The following is a 15,573-nucleotide window of genomic DNA, read 5'->3' on the forward strand; positions in this document are numbered from 1 at the left end:
GTACAAGCAACAAGCACTGCCAAGCCAGTCGATAAGCGAGAAGAAGTACCAACACACAACGCCAACGCCAACCCAACCCCTCCCATCAATCATCCCCCATAGCATACCGCACCCAAAACGCCGCAACATGCTTAGGCGCCGCCTCCAGCCGGAACAACTCCTCCTCTTCCTGCTGTCCGCTGCCAGTACCGCCCGCAGAACCCTCCCTGGCCACGATCAAATCGAGTTTCCTCGGTTCTGCCCGGTTCGGCCGCATTCCTGCTAGCCGACAGTCCACCGCGCGGAGTGTGCGCGCGTCAAAGTCGATCATGAGGAAAAAGGGGTCGTTGCTGTTTTGGCTGCTGCCGCAGTGGAGGAGGCCGAGCTCCTTGGGGGATGGAGAATCTCGTGCGTTTGATACACTCTCGGGAGACAAGGAGGTGGGCATAGGAGTGCCGCGAACGGTGCCAGCGGAGAACAGGCAGAACCCGTCACCACATTCCTCGGCAAGTCTCTCACGCAGTGTCTTGGTATCCCGGATATCACCGACCAGGGGCAGACGCAACAGGGCAGCCAGACTCCCGAGACAGCCGATTTGCTGTTGTTGCGGCAGCCCAAAAGGCTGACTGGCAATACTCTGACGCCTGAGGCCATCCACGCCAACTTCGCTCTGTCCCAACAGCCCCTGTCCCAGGAGGGCAGCCACGTCAAGACCAGGGCCGGCATGTCCAGGCGGAAAGGCTTGGGGAAAGGAGTCAGTCCATTTCCGGCACAACTCACACAGCATTATGCCCAACAAAACGGTACGAGGTGTCGGCGTAAATGTGGGTGCTGCTAGCCCGGTCGCAGTCGAAATATGCAACTCCAGGGCGCGGGCATATATAAATAGTGCCTCGACAAACGCCCGCTTTGCCCTTAGTGACGGTGGTGTGTCTGGATGCGGAGAACTAAGGCGTCTGAAAAGCGAGCAAATACGGTAAAAAATGTCGGCGTCTGTGTTGAGATCAGAGCGCACAGCGCTGGTGGCCGATGGAAAGGGGAAAAGCAGGCACAGCTGTGCAAGTTGCCCTTCAATGGTAGGTCGTAGATCATACAAGGCTAAACCCCCCCGTGATACCATCCATGGTTCGTCAAGCGTCCAGGTGCTCGACTCGACCGGTTCCTCCACGTGAATGTCCGTTAAGCCGCCCCCAAGGCTGACGAGAAAGTGAGTCAACACCATGTTGTCCTCAACGTTGCGAGGCCCAATATTGAACACTCGCCCCAATACAACCGCCGCCCCATTCGTCAAGCAACGCACTCCTCGAGCCCAGTCCGTCGGTTCCTCACTCGGAGCTGCTGTCACCTGCGGAGGGGCTACCGCAGGCATTGAGGCCGACTCGGACGCTTCTTGCTTGATGTACGGGACCGGAGAGGTCTCTCGGCCAGCAGGAGATGCTTGTGTTGCTTCTAATCGTGGCATCGGAAAGGCCGATCCGCTCGGAAGAGGAAACTGGCCCCCTTGCCCCCCTTTCCAAGCAGCCAAAGGTGATACCGGTGTGATGGGTCGTGTCGTGAGAAGAGAGATCCGGGCCTCCTTTTCGCGAATGAGATCTTGTAATTTCACGTGCTCTTCCTTTGCCTCCGCAATCTGCCTCTGTCTCTGCTCAGCCAGCGTCTCCAGCTCGACCCCGCTCGCTTTAAGCTCCCGTATGTCCTCGTCCCTCTCCTCAACCGCCGCCTGCAACCTGCTGTTCTCTTTCGTCGCCTCCTCCAGGTCCCCATTGCGCTTCTGCAAGTCACCCTCCAACAACAACTTCTCAGCCCCTTCCTTCGCAATCTTCTCATGAAGACTCCGATGCGACTCCAAGAGCCTATCGTGGGTCCCACGGAGATCCTCCATCTCCCGCTTCAACTCATCCAGCTTCGTATCCGGCTTCCCCGCAGCAGACCTGAGCTTCTCAACCTCCTCCGCAAGATCATTCTTGGCACATTTGAGCTTGAAATTGATCGCTCCAGCCTCCTCCAGGTCCCTCCGGAAGTCATCATCCCGAGCCGCAAACTGTGCCAGCTCGCGGCCTGCCTCCCCGAGCTCCTTGTCGAGAAATTGGTACGATTCGTGCAGCCGGTTCAACTGCCCCCGAATCCGCCCAGCCGCACGGACGGCCGGGTGTTTGTAGTGGAGGTTGAAATCCACAAACGCCGGTTCGATGTCATCCAGATGAGAATAGATCCCTTCGATGGCGTTGAGGAACATCCTCCTGTGATCCTTGAACGCCGGTGGCGCATCGTCGTCCGCCTCCGTTTTATGCTGGGGGTGACGAGGAAGGGAGTCATGATCCTGATGACTCTGATGAGTCTGATAACCATGATGCGGATGCTGGGGAACGGTCAACCGACCCCGTATCTTGAGTTCCGGTCCCGATGGTGCCGCGGACGCGGCCGGATTGGGCCGAATCGTGTAATTGCCGAGCTGCTGCGGTGGCTTACTCTCAAGTGTGTCGTCCACGTCGTCGTTGTCCTTAACGACGTCATGTCCTGGCCGGAAATAATCCGCCTGGCCCCGGGCCGTAGGCGCAGAAGGCGACGGCATCAATGATGTTGAGCCGGACCGAGGCGAGTGCGGCGACGCCCACTCCGCATCATCGCGTAGTTTCCAGCTCTTGGGATGGCTGGGAGGCTCCCGGCGTACCTTTTTCTTGGGGGGGCCGCGTGCTAGAGAGGTGGGAGGGGGCCGTGAGAGGCCATTGAAGGTTTTACCGTTATTGTCCATTATCGCATTGCCTCCTTGTTAGACAGACCCTCTCCCGGCTGCATTCAGACACCCGCTTGCTTTGGGGAGATCGGGCCGGCGGTGTCTCCGACAATGTTGAATGAAGGCTTCCACTGCGGGTCAGGTCGTCAGTTGGGACTCTTCGGGTCGAAATTCGAGTCCAAGAATTGGTCGTCCTGATGTCAAAGTGGGGCTAGTGGGCACCGGGGGAGCGGCCCAAAAGGGGAAAGAAGTGCCCAAAACAGACCCACATGATCAACTCGTGGGTGGAGCGATGTTGAGTGGGGCTGAGATCACCACACCACACAACCACTCTGCCCTCCAACAAGTTGTTGCCAAGGATCGAGGATAAAAGAAGGGAAAAAAAGCAAAGGCAGAATTCAAAACCGAGCTATCGTATTCTCCTGCAAGGGAATTTACAACAGTGAACTTTTGCGAGCAAGACCCAAAAAGCCGGGCAACCCTCCCTCACGTGTCTCCCATGTTTTTCGACTCATACCCGCGTTTACCTCCGGACACTAGCTCCAGAACCCTCTTCTGCCCAATCTCATTCCAGTGCACCTGAAGAGGCGCGATGTTTCAAGGTAAGAAAGAAAAGAAAAAAAAAGGAAAAGAGAAAAAGCCCTTCTATAACACGTCAGACAAGCTTCCTTGATCATACAGCTGAAAGCCTCCATATTACTCATCCCACGCACTGGACCCTCACACCCACCGCTCACGATCCTCTCCGGGTAGCGTCGTTGCTCCCTGCAACATCCCCGAACCGCTTCCCCGCCAGCGCCACGCCAACCATAGCAGACAGCCACCATAACCACCTTCTGAGGTAATTGCCAACCAGAGAATCAAGGCTCGTCGAGCCTAACCTTCAGGCTGTCTTATCTCCAACGCGATGGGCCATGGGCCCATTAAGGGGGCGTGTCACCTTGTGCCCCTCAGTGTTGCGAGCGCTTCCTTGCCAGCGGTGCTGGGGTGGGCGTGGGGACGACGGGTAGTGCTGCGTGATGCTCTGGGACAACGGTGCTCGTTGCGGCTGGGGCGTGTGCTGTGCTTCGTACGCCGACTGAGGCAGACGTCTGGCAGACAGTGCTCCAGGTGGTGCTGGGGCTCACCGGGTACAGCGTGGCAATGATGCTTTGGTTTGGGCAGTAATGGATTTCCCGGGAGACGGACACATTGTCACACCCGTTGCAGTCGATCGATCGGAACAGCGTGGTTGTCGACGGGTACTCCGTGGTGGTCCCGTCCCACGAGCATTCCAAAGTTTCCGTCAGCGTCGTCGTGCATCCCGCATCGGGATCCGGGTTTGGCGACCCAGCATCATCCGGTGCTCCAATGTCCAGAGGCTCCCGGCCAGTGATAAATCCCCTTGCCTCCAACTGAGGGTCTAACGGGGCGACCGGAGAGGCACAAACAGGTGCCAAACCCGAGAGAAAGAGTAAAATCGACAGGATCTCCATGGCGATTAGATTCAACGCCGCGCCGAGGTTGAAGGGGTGATCGATGTGTGCCGAGATGGTGAGCGGTTTTGTTTTCCGTTCAGCGTGAAGAGTCTAAATACTGCGGGGGTTCGAATGCAAACGGCGGAACGCAGAAACACCGCTTTCTCAATGTCGTCGAGTCAAACCCTTCGGCGCGCGGTTATAAAAAGGTGTCCAGATTAGCGAGCTAGGCTTCCGACCCGGAAACCGGGTTAAGGGTAATGGCGCGTTTGGCTCCGAAACGTAAATTTATTGGCCCCCCCGCCACGGCGATGCATTCCGTGGGACATGGCATGTGGGAGACAAACAAACTAGCGGACGCAGAAGAAGATGAATGCTTTTCGTTTGCATTCCCCCTAACCTTGGTGGGACAGTAAAGGGGACAACGTAGCATCGGACTTCAGCCAGGCGTTCGGTGTTGAGGAAAGCGTCGCAAAACCGGCAAGTCAGCCAAGAAGGGTAGCTCAGCCATTGGGTGGCTAAATTCCATGGCGGCCGTTCCGAGCCCGGATTTGGCTCAGGCTCATGCCGAAAGAATTGGTGCCAACGGCTTCCGTGCGTCGTCCATTCCGGCCGTTTTCAGGGGCATTCGCGGAGCATGGGGTGTCCGTCCCGCCTCCCAAAAGTATCAGGACGAGGTCTTTCAAGTCAAGCGAGAAAATAGGGATGAATTCGGCACAATCGGACGTCCCTTACATGTCCTAGAAGGCGCAGGCGTCAGAATCGAGGTGGGAAACAGCCGGTGGAATTTTTTTTTCTTTCGGCAAGCGGGAGGGGCATGGACGGGAGGTCTTGCCCGTGGTTGCCCCGAGGGTAATTATGGGTATGACAACGACCCAAAAATAGAAGGCGCATTCTCGGGAGTGGCTGGCCAAGAGATGCGATTTCCCGGTCCCCGGCTTCCGAACCGGAAGTTATGAACCCCAAGAGAGATTTTAGACGAAGTTGTGCCGTGGATCGAAGGTAGGAGATACGGGTTGCACAAAGACTTTAATAAACGATTTCCCGGACGGTTGTCACCGACTATGATATGTGGTTTAGTCCAATTATCCGGACTTCGCCCTGACAACGGCAATTGGGTTGACCACTTACTGCTCGAAATGTGAATCTTCGTGAATCGGTTTTGGGGGATCATATGTTATTTTGTTTTTCTCAACCTGATTACATAAATCTGCCATAGATTTAAAATAGCTGCCCCCTCACAAATGTCAAGGCTGCTTGTAAGGTGATTATGGAATTATCTACATCTGTAGGAGTTTTCACCACCTTGGTGTCCAATAAAACTCAGCCCTCGCCGATCACCTCGCCTTGCCTCGCGTTGTTGTGTCACAGAGTCCCATCGGATCTACAAATGCTTCAATTGGCGTAGTATTTATCACCCGCCTGCTCGGTTCAGCACCTACCCCGCCAAACATCAACGTCAACGTCAACCGTCAACTTCCCCTCACTCCACATCCTCACTCCACGCCGGTCAGAATGACCCCCTCCTCCTCTTAAAACAATACACCATACACCATGTTCCTACAACTCCTCCTACTAACCCAATGGCTCCTCCCACCCGCAATCGACGCTCACCCCGCCATCCCATCCCCCACAACACCAGCCGCCCCATCACGGGCACCCCACCAGGCCAACTCCAAATCCATCACACCCGCGCCCACGCCAACACATGCACTAGCAATATTTGATGAGCGTCTCAGCCGATTATCAGCTAGGAGTATGGATTACCCCGGGTGTACGTTTGAGTCGCATCGCGGGCCGTCTAGTCAGCTTTCTCAAACCGTCACGCCCACGAGCCCGGATCCGGATTCAGAAGGGGGTTTGCCACCGGAGGAACAACCCCAGCACAAAAGTAAAAAAATAATAACGGTGGTTACCATACGATATATCCCACTTCCCCAACAAGAACCGGAACATGGGCAGAGTTCAAGTCTACGCCGGCCATCAAAAACAGCCGCATCAGACACTTCGATTTCTAAGACGGAAGCCAGCAATAGGGGCAAACAGTCCCGGTTGCATGCCTGGGAGTCAATACATTCACGGAGGCACGGCGGTATCATTTCTTCTCATAACGGTCGGAGGACGACGCCGGTTCAACCGACGATTTTTAACACTTGATTTGAAGAAGGGGAATCTGTGAGCGTGCTAATCAATCATCATAACATGTCTTTTCACCTATCGGGACGCACTTTATTGTTACTTGTAATTACTCATACAAAATAAACTGTGATTATGACCAGCGCTCTGTACACCCAGCTAGAATATAGTGAGGTAAAACGAGAATGAACAACCAAAACCCGCGAGAAGTCGGGTATGTTTGTACATGATTACATTCTTAATGCAAATCGTGGTTGCACTGTAACCGCGCACAGGGTTAACTATCCATGGGTGAACTACTTGAACCTCTGACGGCCCATTAGACTCTTAAGAATGGACGTCGACGGCTTTCATAACATAAAAGCCCTTTCAACCAGCTCTCGTGCCGCCGACATGGGTACTCTAGGACATATCGGGAATGATACGGACCCAGATGACATCCAGTCAACGATATTCTGCGGACGGTACTCGAGAAAATTGGGAGGGTCGAACATGACCAAGTCGATCGAACTTTCGACATCTTAGGATGTCATCTCTTTGTTTGCTGAATTGCATTTACGGTCACAGGCCTGGTGCGCCGTTACTACGTGGCTGGTCCGCCCACCAGCCGTCTACAATGATAGTCCACGGCATTTCCAACGGTGAACACCAGGTTCAGGGATATGTCTCCAAAATTGAGGGCCACCTTCAACTGGTGAGCCCACCAGTTATCCTGCTCTTCTAAATACTACACTAGGCGCCCCGAGGCGTCCGGTTTGGGGGTATCTGTAAATTTTATGGGATGTGATGCATGGGTGTGGGTATAACGTTATGCGGAAAAGTTGCAATAATCATTGGCTCGCCCGCCCCTGACCTTAACTGCCGAGGAAGAAGTCGGCATCATGAATGTTGAATATGGAGTTGAATCCACGTGCTCGTATCTAGCGCAAGTTAGAATGTATTGGAGAAGCAGAAAGAAAGTCTGTCTTACTATGTCATCCGGTCCTGAGCCGACACCCCAACCGGAATTCATCTCGCGCGTTGATTCCCCGCCGCTTGCCGTAAACGCCGGGTCGAAACTCGCCGCGTCTTGTAGTAGAAGAAAACTACGGTTCAGTTCGTCGCCAACGGTGGCCAGCACTAACCGCTCTGCTTCCACATCCGATGCACCGCGCTGCAGGGCTTGCGCCTGGCAGAGTAGAGCAGAGAAGAGAAGATACCCCTTGACATTAGTCTCTCCGCATCGAATGCGTCGCTCGTTCCACCCAATCGAATATTTGACAGCCTCCAGTAGTTCCTGTCGCGGGGCGGCGCCACTCCCAATGCCCATGCCTACGGAGTTGTTGACATCTGAGTCGTTGCTAGGGGCTGCTGGCCGCTCAAGCGAATGGTCCATGTTCATCGTCTGCCTGAATGACCTATCTTCTTGGACTTGCCACAAGAGCTCAAGACAGATGGTCAGGACAGCGAGCGTAGGAACAGATCGGAACGCGCCGTACGCGCAAGTGGCAAGTCGTGTGAAGTCGTCGAATTGGCTGGCGGTCCCAGAGTCGCCTGCTGGAGAGCCGGTTGATATGGCCCGATACAGTTTCAATGACGTCTCGACGCACATCTTGCGTGCAAAGTAGTAGGTGGGGTTGTTGTGTGCCGACCAAAGCCAGGGATAGTTGAGCGCGAGAAAGAAACGATGTACCATGTGTTCTGCGAGGCGCAGTTGAAACAGTGACAAGCGTTTGGGAAGAATCCCCGCGGGGTCGTAGAATGGTTGGAACGTGGCGGATAGAGCGCGGCAGGCGTTGGTCAGCTCAGTGTTCCATTTCAACGTCTCCTCGAACGTGCCGGGCGAGGTGAAGTGATTGACGTGTTGGGCAACCGCTAGCCGTATCGGAAACGAGCGCATAAGGGCGATTTGAACCGTGCTATGGGTGAATGCGTTTGGAGGGCGAGGGATTGAAGGGAACTTTGCGTTTTCGGTGAGTTGATCGTCATCGTAGTTTGAGGGTGGGCGGGTGTCAAAGTCGGTCAAATTCATGAGAGGGGGTGCCCCTGAATCCAGGCTGGACTGTAGCACAATCTCTAGGACAGTTGCCCATACGCGCCGTCGCAGTTCCGCACCGTACACGGACATGTTGGGCAAGTTATCGGGATCGCGGTGAAGGCCGAGGAACATGGCTGTCCGGAATAGTGAACCAGCGCTTATCCAAACCATGTCACTTTCAACCCCACAGGTCTCTCTGGCGATGTGCAGCATACACATGACCTGGACACCGGCGAAGCTGACCAGACACTTTTCAATGGGCGAAACGAGCCAGACCTGGGCTTCGTGTATCCATTGGGTAGCCAGCCGGCGTAAACCGACCACCTCGTCCTGAAAGCATGTCCCAATAGCCATACAAAGCTGCATCAGGACGACAAAAGTTGTGTCAGCCTCGCTGGGATTCTCCCAGTACCTCCGATAACCTTCCCAGAACGTTGGTCGGTGGATAATGCGGTAAACACTTTCGAATGTTCTGAAATATGCATCCACTAACAAACGAGCGGTCTTCTCGTCAGGAATCTCGTTGCCAAGCTGCGGTCGAACAGATCTCGCACTCCTCGTCGTCAAGACGGCGTTGCCTAGACCCTTGCACTTCTGCAGCAGAAAGTAGGCATCTGAGCTCTTGTCGGATTCAATGCGGTCCGCGACGTTGAACAGAAGAGGGAACTGTCGGTCAGTCAGCCAGTGAGCCAGACAGCTCGTCGAATGCCCCGCTCGAGACACTGTACGGCTTAAGGTTTGGGGCGCCATGGACAAAAGTGCAACAGAGCAGACAAAGAGGGGTAGCAGGATCGATTCGTCCTCTGGCCACCCCCCTCATTTGTATTACCTTGCCATCGGAGAACTAGAGGAATGGTACGTACAAGCTTTTCCCCGTTCATTAACGAGTCAGGGCGAGAGGGCCGGGATGGAAGTCCATGGTCCAGGGATGTGGCGGTATGGGCTGAGCGGGACGACGGCGAGCCTTGATCTGGTCGTTTCAATGCGTCAGCCAGCTGCTGTTCGAGCTGACGCACACGCTCGGCGAGAGCCGCTGTATTCCCGAGCGGGCCCGTTGTGACAGACCCGGAATCTGGCCCATGGTGATGCGCTGGTGGTATGGAGCGTGGGCTGGCAGCGGAGATGGACTCGGGGCTCTTGCCGAGTGGTGCAGTGGTTGAACTACCGCATGAGGCATTCGGGACCGAGGATGGCATAGGTACCGCCAAGTCCCGGAAGGCAAACGTAGACCTAGCGCCCGAACGCTCGTCGGCAGATGTCGGGGACAGTTCGGGGTGGGGGCCGCCTGCCGGGGCCGGCGAGAGCCGCCAGAGCCGCGGCTTAGGCCGGCGCGCCTCTTCATAGGTGCAATTGACGATCTTGGACTTCATGCAGCTTGCACATGGTTCGTTGCGATCGCAGCGAATTTTGCGCGTTCTGCACTGGATACACGAGAGCGCTGGCCGGTTGCGCCGCCGAGGCTCGCCGAGCTTGAGAGTTCCAGGGCTCCCAGCCGAGGCGGCTGTAGAAGGCACCGTTGGAACCGTACCAGTTGGAGCCGTCGGTGCTGGTGGTGCTGATGGCGCGGGCGCGGGTTGCGCAGAGTCGGTCGCCATATCCACGTCCATAATCCGTCCGTCCACGCGCGCACGCGCGCAAGCCGGACCTCCAAGATGGAGGCTCTCGGTGGTCCAACAGAAGCCTACAACGAGCGCGGGCTGGCGGGCACGAGCGAGCCCTGGGGAAAAGGGTTAGTCGTTGATTTTTGGTGTTCGATCCCGCGAGAGAAACGGGCAGGCCAGGAAGGAGGCCTCGAAGTCTGTGAGTGGGCGCAATGTCCAAAATCCGCGACTTGCAGGTACCTACCTCCCTGGAAGACGGGAGCCAAGGCAGCTTACCTATAACGTCCCGACGTACCGAGCTGTGCGGGGCGAAGGAACGGCCGTCCCCACGAACATGCAGAAAGGAGGGTGCGAACCGGCGTACGGCTTCGTGAGGAAGGAGCGTGTTGGAAGATACCAAGGGCTCAGGAATAGAACGCTGGATTGGAAGATGGAAGGTGCGTGATTCTCGGGCGATCGCGTCAGTGCTCTTCGGCCCCAGTCTCGCTTGCCTCTGGCCGTCCCGAGCGGAAGGGAAGCAGTGAGCGACAGCAGCAACCGAAGGGACCGGCCGGCTGAGCGCAACGTGAAATGCGAGGGATGTGCCCTGCAGGAATCCACTTTTCTGCGCTCCCTTCGACTCCGCGGCTTTTCGCTCGCCCCCAACGTCGTGCGCTTGCACCTGCCCACGAGGCGATTGGCTTCCCTCAGATCGGCATCTCGGACGGAATGCGGGGGCTGGGAAGGCTAATCACCGACACTTGCCTTTTCCGGGCTAACGTCGGGCACAAAAATTACGGGTATTGGTCGACCCTTCCGCGGGGAACGTGGCAGGTCAAATTCACTCGTGGGCGGCCATTTTACCCAGAAACGAATTATGGGCAACAGGCCACAAATGTGAAAGTGCGGAATTTGACTCGTCGACAACTTGGAATCCTCTCCTTAACGGTCTCATTCCGTTCCGGTACCCGTTGCACCAAGGTCCAACAGCAAGGTCCAACAGCACAAGGGATCCCGTACCCCTCCGGCGCCAGGCGCTGCTCATGCCGCAACGGCGTGGGGTCTCTCGTCCGGTTTGGACCCGTCAGCGGGCGAAAGGTCAGTCCGCGAAGCTGCGATGAGTTACCGCCGCTGACTTGCAGCCTGGCTTTCCCTCATCGGCGGCCAAACAGTGGACTGCATAGTAATCCCCCCCCTCCTTCGATCCCTCTCGGAAGGTCCCGCTAGGTCCCTCAGAGCCTGTGCGTCGACGGATACCCCCAAAAAGAACTCAACGGTGTCGGCTCACTGCGGGGGTTCGGCGACAAGGTTGGTGGGTTGACACTAGTGGGCCCATTATCTCCGCCGCCGACCGGCTGGGTTTTCACAGAGGTCACGGGTTGTCGACACAAACGACGATGGAGAGACAGGGACCTGGCGTCGCGTTTGAAGATTCCCAATCTCACCCAATCTCTCATCATTTGCCAACCAATCTTGCATTTCGCTAAACACAGGCAGCCGTACCCCATTCAGCTTGCGGATGGCTCCAGCCGCCCGAACTTGGACATATCTCGCAATGCTTGCCTGACCGGACCCAAGCATGAGGTCGTTACCAAGATTTTTAACCGTGTTCGTCCGAACTCCCGATTACTCCGGATCGACCTTGGCTGGGTGACTTGACAACAAATTCAACAATGCTTCCCAGCCGTCAGCAGACGGGAGAACAGGAGCCTCGACAAGATGGGAAAGTTATTACCATATTTTGCGAAGTGCAGTCACCGATCTCATGCAACGGCACTTGCTCGGAGGGTGAAAAAGCAAAGTACAAACAACGCCCGGCTTGGTGGCGTCTCGGCGGTCTGGGCGCTGAGACTCGATCACCCGATCTTGTCCCGGATTTGTGCAACCCGCCTGCATCGGGTTCGGGGGAAGGTCCGAACCGCTAGACATCAGCTAAAGCCAATGAAGTGGCACAACAAAATGTGCAGCGCGCCTGCAAGGCAAGACAAAGGCAAACTTTTGGACTTGGGGCCGCTGCTGACGATGTGGTCATGGGCCCAAGGTTGAAGGAGCAGGGAAAAAGAACCCCGCTTCTCCTTGACACGCTCGTATGTCAAATCCGGTTAGTATTCCCCCGGAGAAGCAAACGAACCTGTCGGCTTTGTGGCATTGATGGATCGAGCGAACACCACGGGACCGGACATTGGCCAAAAGGCCCCGGGCCTGTGTCTGCCGGGAATTTCGGAGATAAAGGGAAAAAAAGAGCCCCAAAGACAAATATTTCCCACCAGCCGTCGTGCATGCTGCCGCCGCGGTGTTCCACAGCAGACAACCAACTGGGCCAACTTCCCCACCCAAGTCCGGCTTCATCTCTTGTTCGGTCCAACAAACCGCTCCAACAAACCGCTCCAGGGCATCCGGTTCGCCAGGGACGAACGGACGAGCGGACTTTGCGGAGTGATCCGTCAGACTTGAGAGCGAGGATCGCGCAGCTGAGGGACCGCAAGTGTACATGACTTCGTACATAGTACAGGGGCTAGTTTGAGTGACGTGTGAGAAACAAGGGTTATTCATCATTTCGGTGTGGCTTGAGTGCGAGTTGCAAGACTCTCACCAAGCGCTGTCGGGGCATTTGTCTGATGCTTTGCTTGGCATTGTTACATTCCCAAGCAAAAGGAAGGCGAGGTTCCAAATGTTCTATTTTTTCAGGGGGTGTCTCTTACTACACCCTGTAGTGTACACCCAAGCCGCCCAGCTTATCACCGTTGGGTCGCTTCCGCTTCCGCCCTGCTTTCCCCATGCGGGAAGAAACGGGGCATTCGGGCCCGGTGTTTACGACACTGATTGTCATCCTTCCTTCGGGGGGTTAAAGAAAATGGATAAAATAAGGTCTGCCACAGCGGCGCAGCACGGGGCGGCAGAAAATTACGCCCCATCTGACTCGCTGGTTCCGTCGGATCCTGTCCGACGGGCTCGTCACAAGTCTTGGGTCCGGCAACTTTATTCGTTTGTCCTTCGCTGTTGCTTTTCGGACATGTTCGGGCTTGCAGCCAGCCTGGTGATCCTATTCATGCAGCCAGGGTCCGAATCGATGTCACGGAACGGCCGGCCGGTTACAGGAGTGGAAATTGGACTGTCTCTTGCCGGTAAGGAGTGCATTACAAGGTGTGCTAGTGTGTTTTTGCCGGGACGGCAAACAGATGAAGGGGTGTTTTTGAGATTTGGAATTAGTTAACGTTAGTGTAGTGTATTTGTGGTGGGTGCTCGTTTTCTTGATTTAGGAAACAATCACTATGGCTGGTTCATTTTGTAATTATTATAAGTTCCGTCGCCATTATTTTTCAGCTTTGCTTTCGACGAGATGTTTCCTGAGAATAAGATCCTGACACCATCTTGATTACTCAGGTTATGTTTGTGTACATGACTAACATCGAGCATTAGTCAAATGTTGAGGGAGTTGATTGTGACGAGGTTTTAATATCCCCACAATTTTGCGTTATAGAACGACATGATATTATGTTTTTCCACACACGCAACGGGAGCCGACGGGATTGATGATAACCTCACGTGGGAAGCAGAAAATATCTAACACTGACCTCATTCAAGAGAAGGTTGATTCCATCTCCCCATTATCTATCCGTACGCATGGTACGCACAGAGATATTCAGGGTATGAGCGTACCGAGACCTGGCCAAAAAACTCCATGCTCGATTTAAACAACCCTGAACGCGATTAAATATGAGGTCAATGTACAAATGACAAAGAGACGCGCAAAGATGCCACATCACCCGGCACATTTGAGATGATGCCAGAGCCCTGGTGGAGCGTCGGCCCTGCCCTTCCCCAACCCCAATTCCCTTGTCCGGAAGCCGTCCATCCCAGCAGTCTGCCGCCGGGCCAAAATATGACGATGCCGACCCTTTTTTTTTTCGTTCGGCGTACCGGCCTTGATGGAAAACCTCCTTCTTTCGCCCACAAGTAACCTCCCCTACCTGCCTACCCCCCTACCTGACTGCGCCGGATGTTTCCCATGTCCACCCACTCTATAAGGTCCGATAGGGGACCTAACCCAAACTACCAATATTGCTTTGCCGCGCCCGCTCCTACGCTACGCCTGTTGCCATATTCACACATACACGCTCGTGACTGTTGGAGAGAAGAGATTTTGTTTCTTGTTTCAGAGAAGGAGTTCGAGAGGGTTCTCGATGGCCTTCTTGAACTCGCGCATCCACTCGGCGCCGACCGCGCCGTCGACGACCTTGTGGTCGAAGCTGCCGGTGACGACGATCTGGTCGTCCCATTCGATGCCGGTGGTGCCGTCCTCGGACTCGGCCGGGATAGCGACCTTCTTGGTGCTGCCGACGGCGAGGATGGCCGCCTGCGGGGGGTTGATGACAGCGGTGAAGCGCTCGACGGCCGGGTTCATGCCCATGTTGGAGATGCTGATGGTGCCGCCCTGGTACTCCTCCGGCTTGAGCTTGTTGTCACGGGCCTTCTTGGCGAGCTCCTTGACGGCGGACGAGATACCCTCGAGGCCCTTGCCCTCGACACCCTTGACGATGGGGGTGATCAGGCCGCTGGGGGTCGACACAGCGACGGAGACGTCGACGGTGTTGAACTGGCGGATGAAACCGTCACGCCACGAGCTGTTGACGGCCGGGACCTTCTTGGAGGCGACGGCAATGGCCTTGATCAGGAAGTCATTCACCGAGAGCTTATACTTGCCTTCCGAGGTGCTGTTCAGGGCCTGGCGGAGTTTGAGCAGCTTGGTGACGGACAGGCTGGAGGTGACGAAGTAGTGGGGGTTCTCGGACACGGACTCCTTGAGGCGGGAGGCGATGGTCTTGCGCATACCGCTGATGGGGATGTCCTCGTAGAGAGCACCGGCAGGCGCAGCAGCGCCAGCAGCGGGCGAGGACGAAGCCTTCTTGACATCCTCCTCTGTAATCTTGCCGCCCGAGCCGGTTCCCTTCAGGCCGGATAGCGAAACGCCCTTCTCGATAGCAATCCTCTTGGCCGCGGCCGAAATGTTAGGCTCACGGTTGAGAGCGGGCTCGAGCTTGCCGCCAAATCCGGTCTCCTCGGGCTCGGGGGCGGACGTCGGGGCCGGGGTGGGGGCAGCGTCGGACTTGGGCGTCTCCTCCTTGGCAGCCGCAGGAGCGGACTCGCCGCCAGCATCGGCGAGGGTGAAGCCGGCGAAGGCGCCAACATCGGTCCCTTCCTCCACCAGGATAGCAATTGGCTATGATAAGAGCCCCGGGTTAGTAGTTGTTGGGCGGCAATGCGGACTCTATCATCATGGTGGGGGGCCGCTCCGTGGGGTGGAGAAATCCGCGCAACTTACATTGCCAACAGCAACGTCCTTCTCGCCGGTCTCTTTCAGAACCTTGGCCAGGACACCCTCTTCTTGGAACTCAAAGTCCATCTGGGCCTTGTCGGTCTCGATCTCGACGAGCACCTCGCCGGGTGCGATGGTGTCACCGGGCTTCTTCTGCCACGCGCCAATATTGCCAGCGGTCATTGTCGGAGACAGCGCTGGCATCTTGACGACTGTGTGCGGGGGGTACGAGGCATACCATCTTGTGAGGCTGGGGAGGGCGGCGCGCGCAAAGCGGGCGTTTTGGAGGACTTGCCTCCGGATCGCTGGGACAAGCATTTTGGAGGTTGTGGATGTGTGAAGAGACGGTAGAA

At 56.0% G+C, this 15,573-nt stretch overlaps 4 protein-coding genes across 4 annotated transcripts; all 4 read right to left on the reverse strand.

The window, feature by feature from the left end:
- Positions 1-85: 85 nt before the first annotated feature.
- Positions 86-2,731, reverse strand: C8A04DRAFT_13115 (uncharacterized protein; the record flags this gene model as incomplete). The annotated part of the gene is made up of 4 exons (XM_062777588.1): positions 86-403; positions 443-577; positions 644-2,299; positions 2,468-2,731. The coding sequence occupies 4 exons, from the start codon at positions 2,729-2,731 to the stop codon at positions 86-88; spliced, it is 2,373 nt and encodes a 790-aa protein (XP_062635904.1).
- Positions 2,732-3,663: 932 nt separating this feature from the next.
- Positions 3,664-4,188, reverse strand: C8A04DRAFT_13152 (uncharacterized protein; the record flags this gene model as incomplete). Its single annotated transcript, XM_062777602.1, has 1 exon — positions 3,664-4,188. The coding sequence occupies one exon, from the start codon at positions 4,186-4,188 to the stop codon at positions 3,664-3,666; it is 525 nt and encodes a 174-aa protein (XP_062635905.1).
- Positions 4,189-7,160: 2,972 nt separating this feature from the next.
- C8A04DRAFT_29812 (uncharacterized protein) lies at positions 7,161-9,930 on the reverse strand (the record flags this gene model as incomplete). Its single annotated transcript, XM_062781139.1, has 3 exons — positions 7,161-7,226; positions 7,277-8,989; positions 9,187-9,930. 3 exons carry the CDS (start codon positions 9,928-9,930, stop codon positions 7,161-7,163), a joined length of 2,523 nt encoding a protein of 840 aa, XP_062635906.1.
- A 4,129-nt stretch (positions 9,931-14,059) lies between these two features.
- Positions 14,060-15,538, reverse strand: C8A04DRAFT_29813 (2-oxoacid dehydrogenases acyltransferase-domain-containing protein; the record flags this gene model as incomplete). The annotated part of the gene is made up of 2 exons (XM_062781140.1): positions 14,060-15,124; positions 15,227-15,538. The coding sequence occupies 2 exons, from the start codon at positions 15,536-15,538 to the stop codon at positions 14,060-14,062; spliced, it is 1,377 nt and encodes a 458-aa protein (XP_062635907.1).
- Positions 15,539-15,573: the final 35 nt, after the last annotated feature.

Source organism: Dichotomopilus funicola, assembly GCF_033296635.1.
Source record: "Dichotomopilus funicola strain CBS 141.50 unplaced genomic scaffold C8A04scaffold_43, whole genome shotgun sequence".
Classification (NCBI taxonomy): Eukaryota; Fungi; Ascomycota; class Sordariomycetes; order Sordariales; family Chaetomiaceae; genus Dichotomopilus; species Dichotomopilus funicola.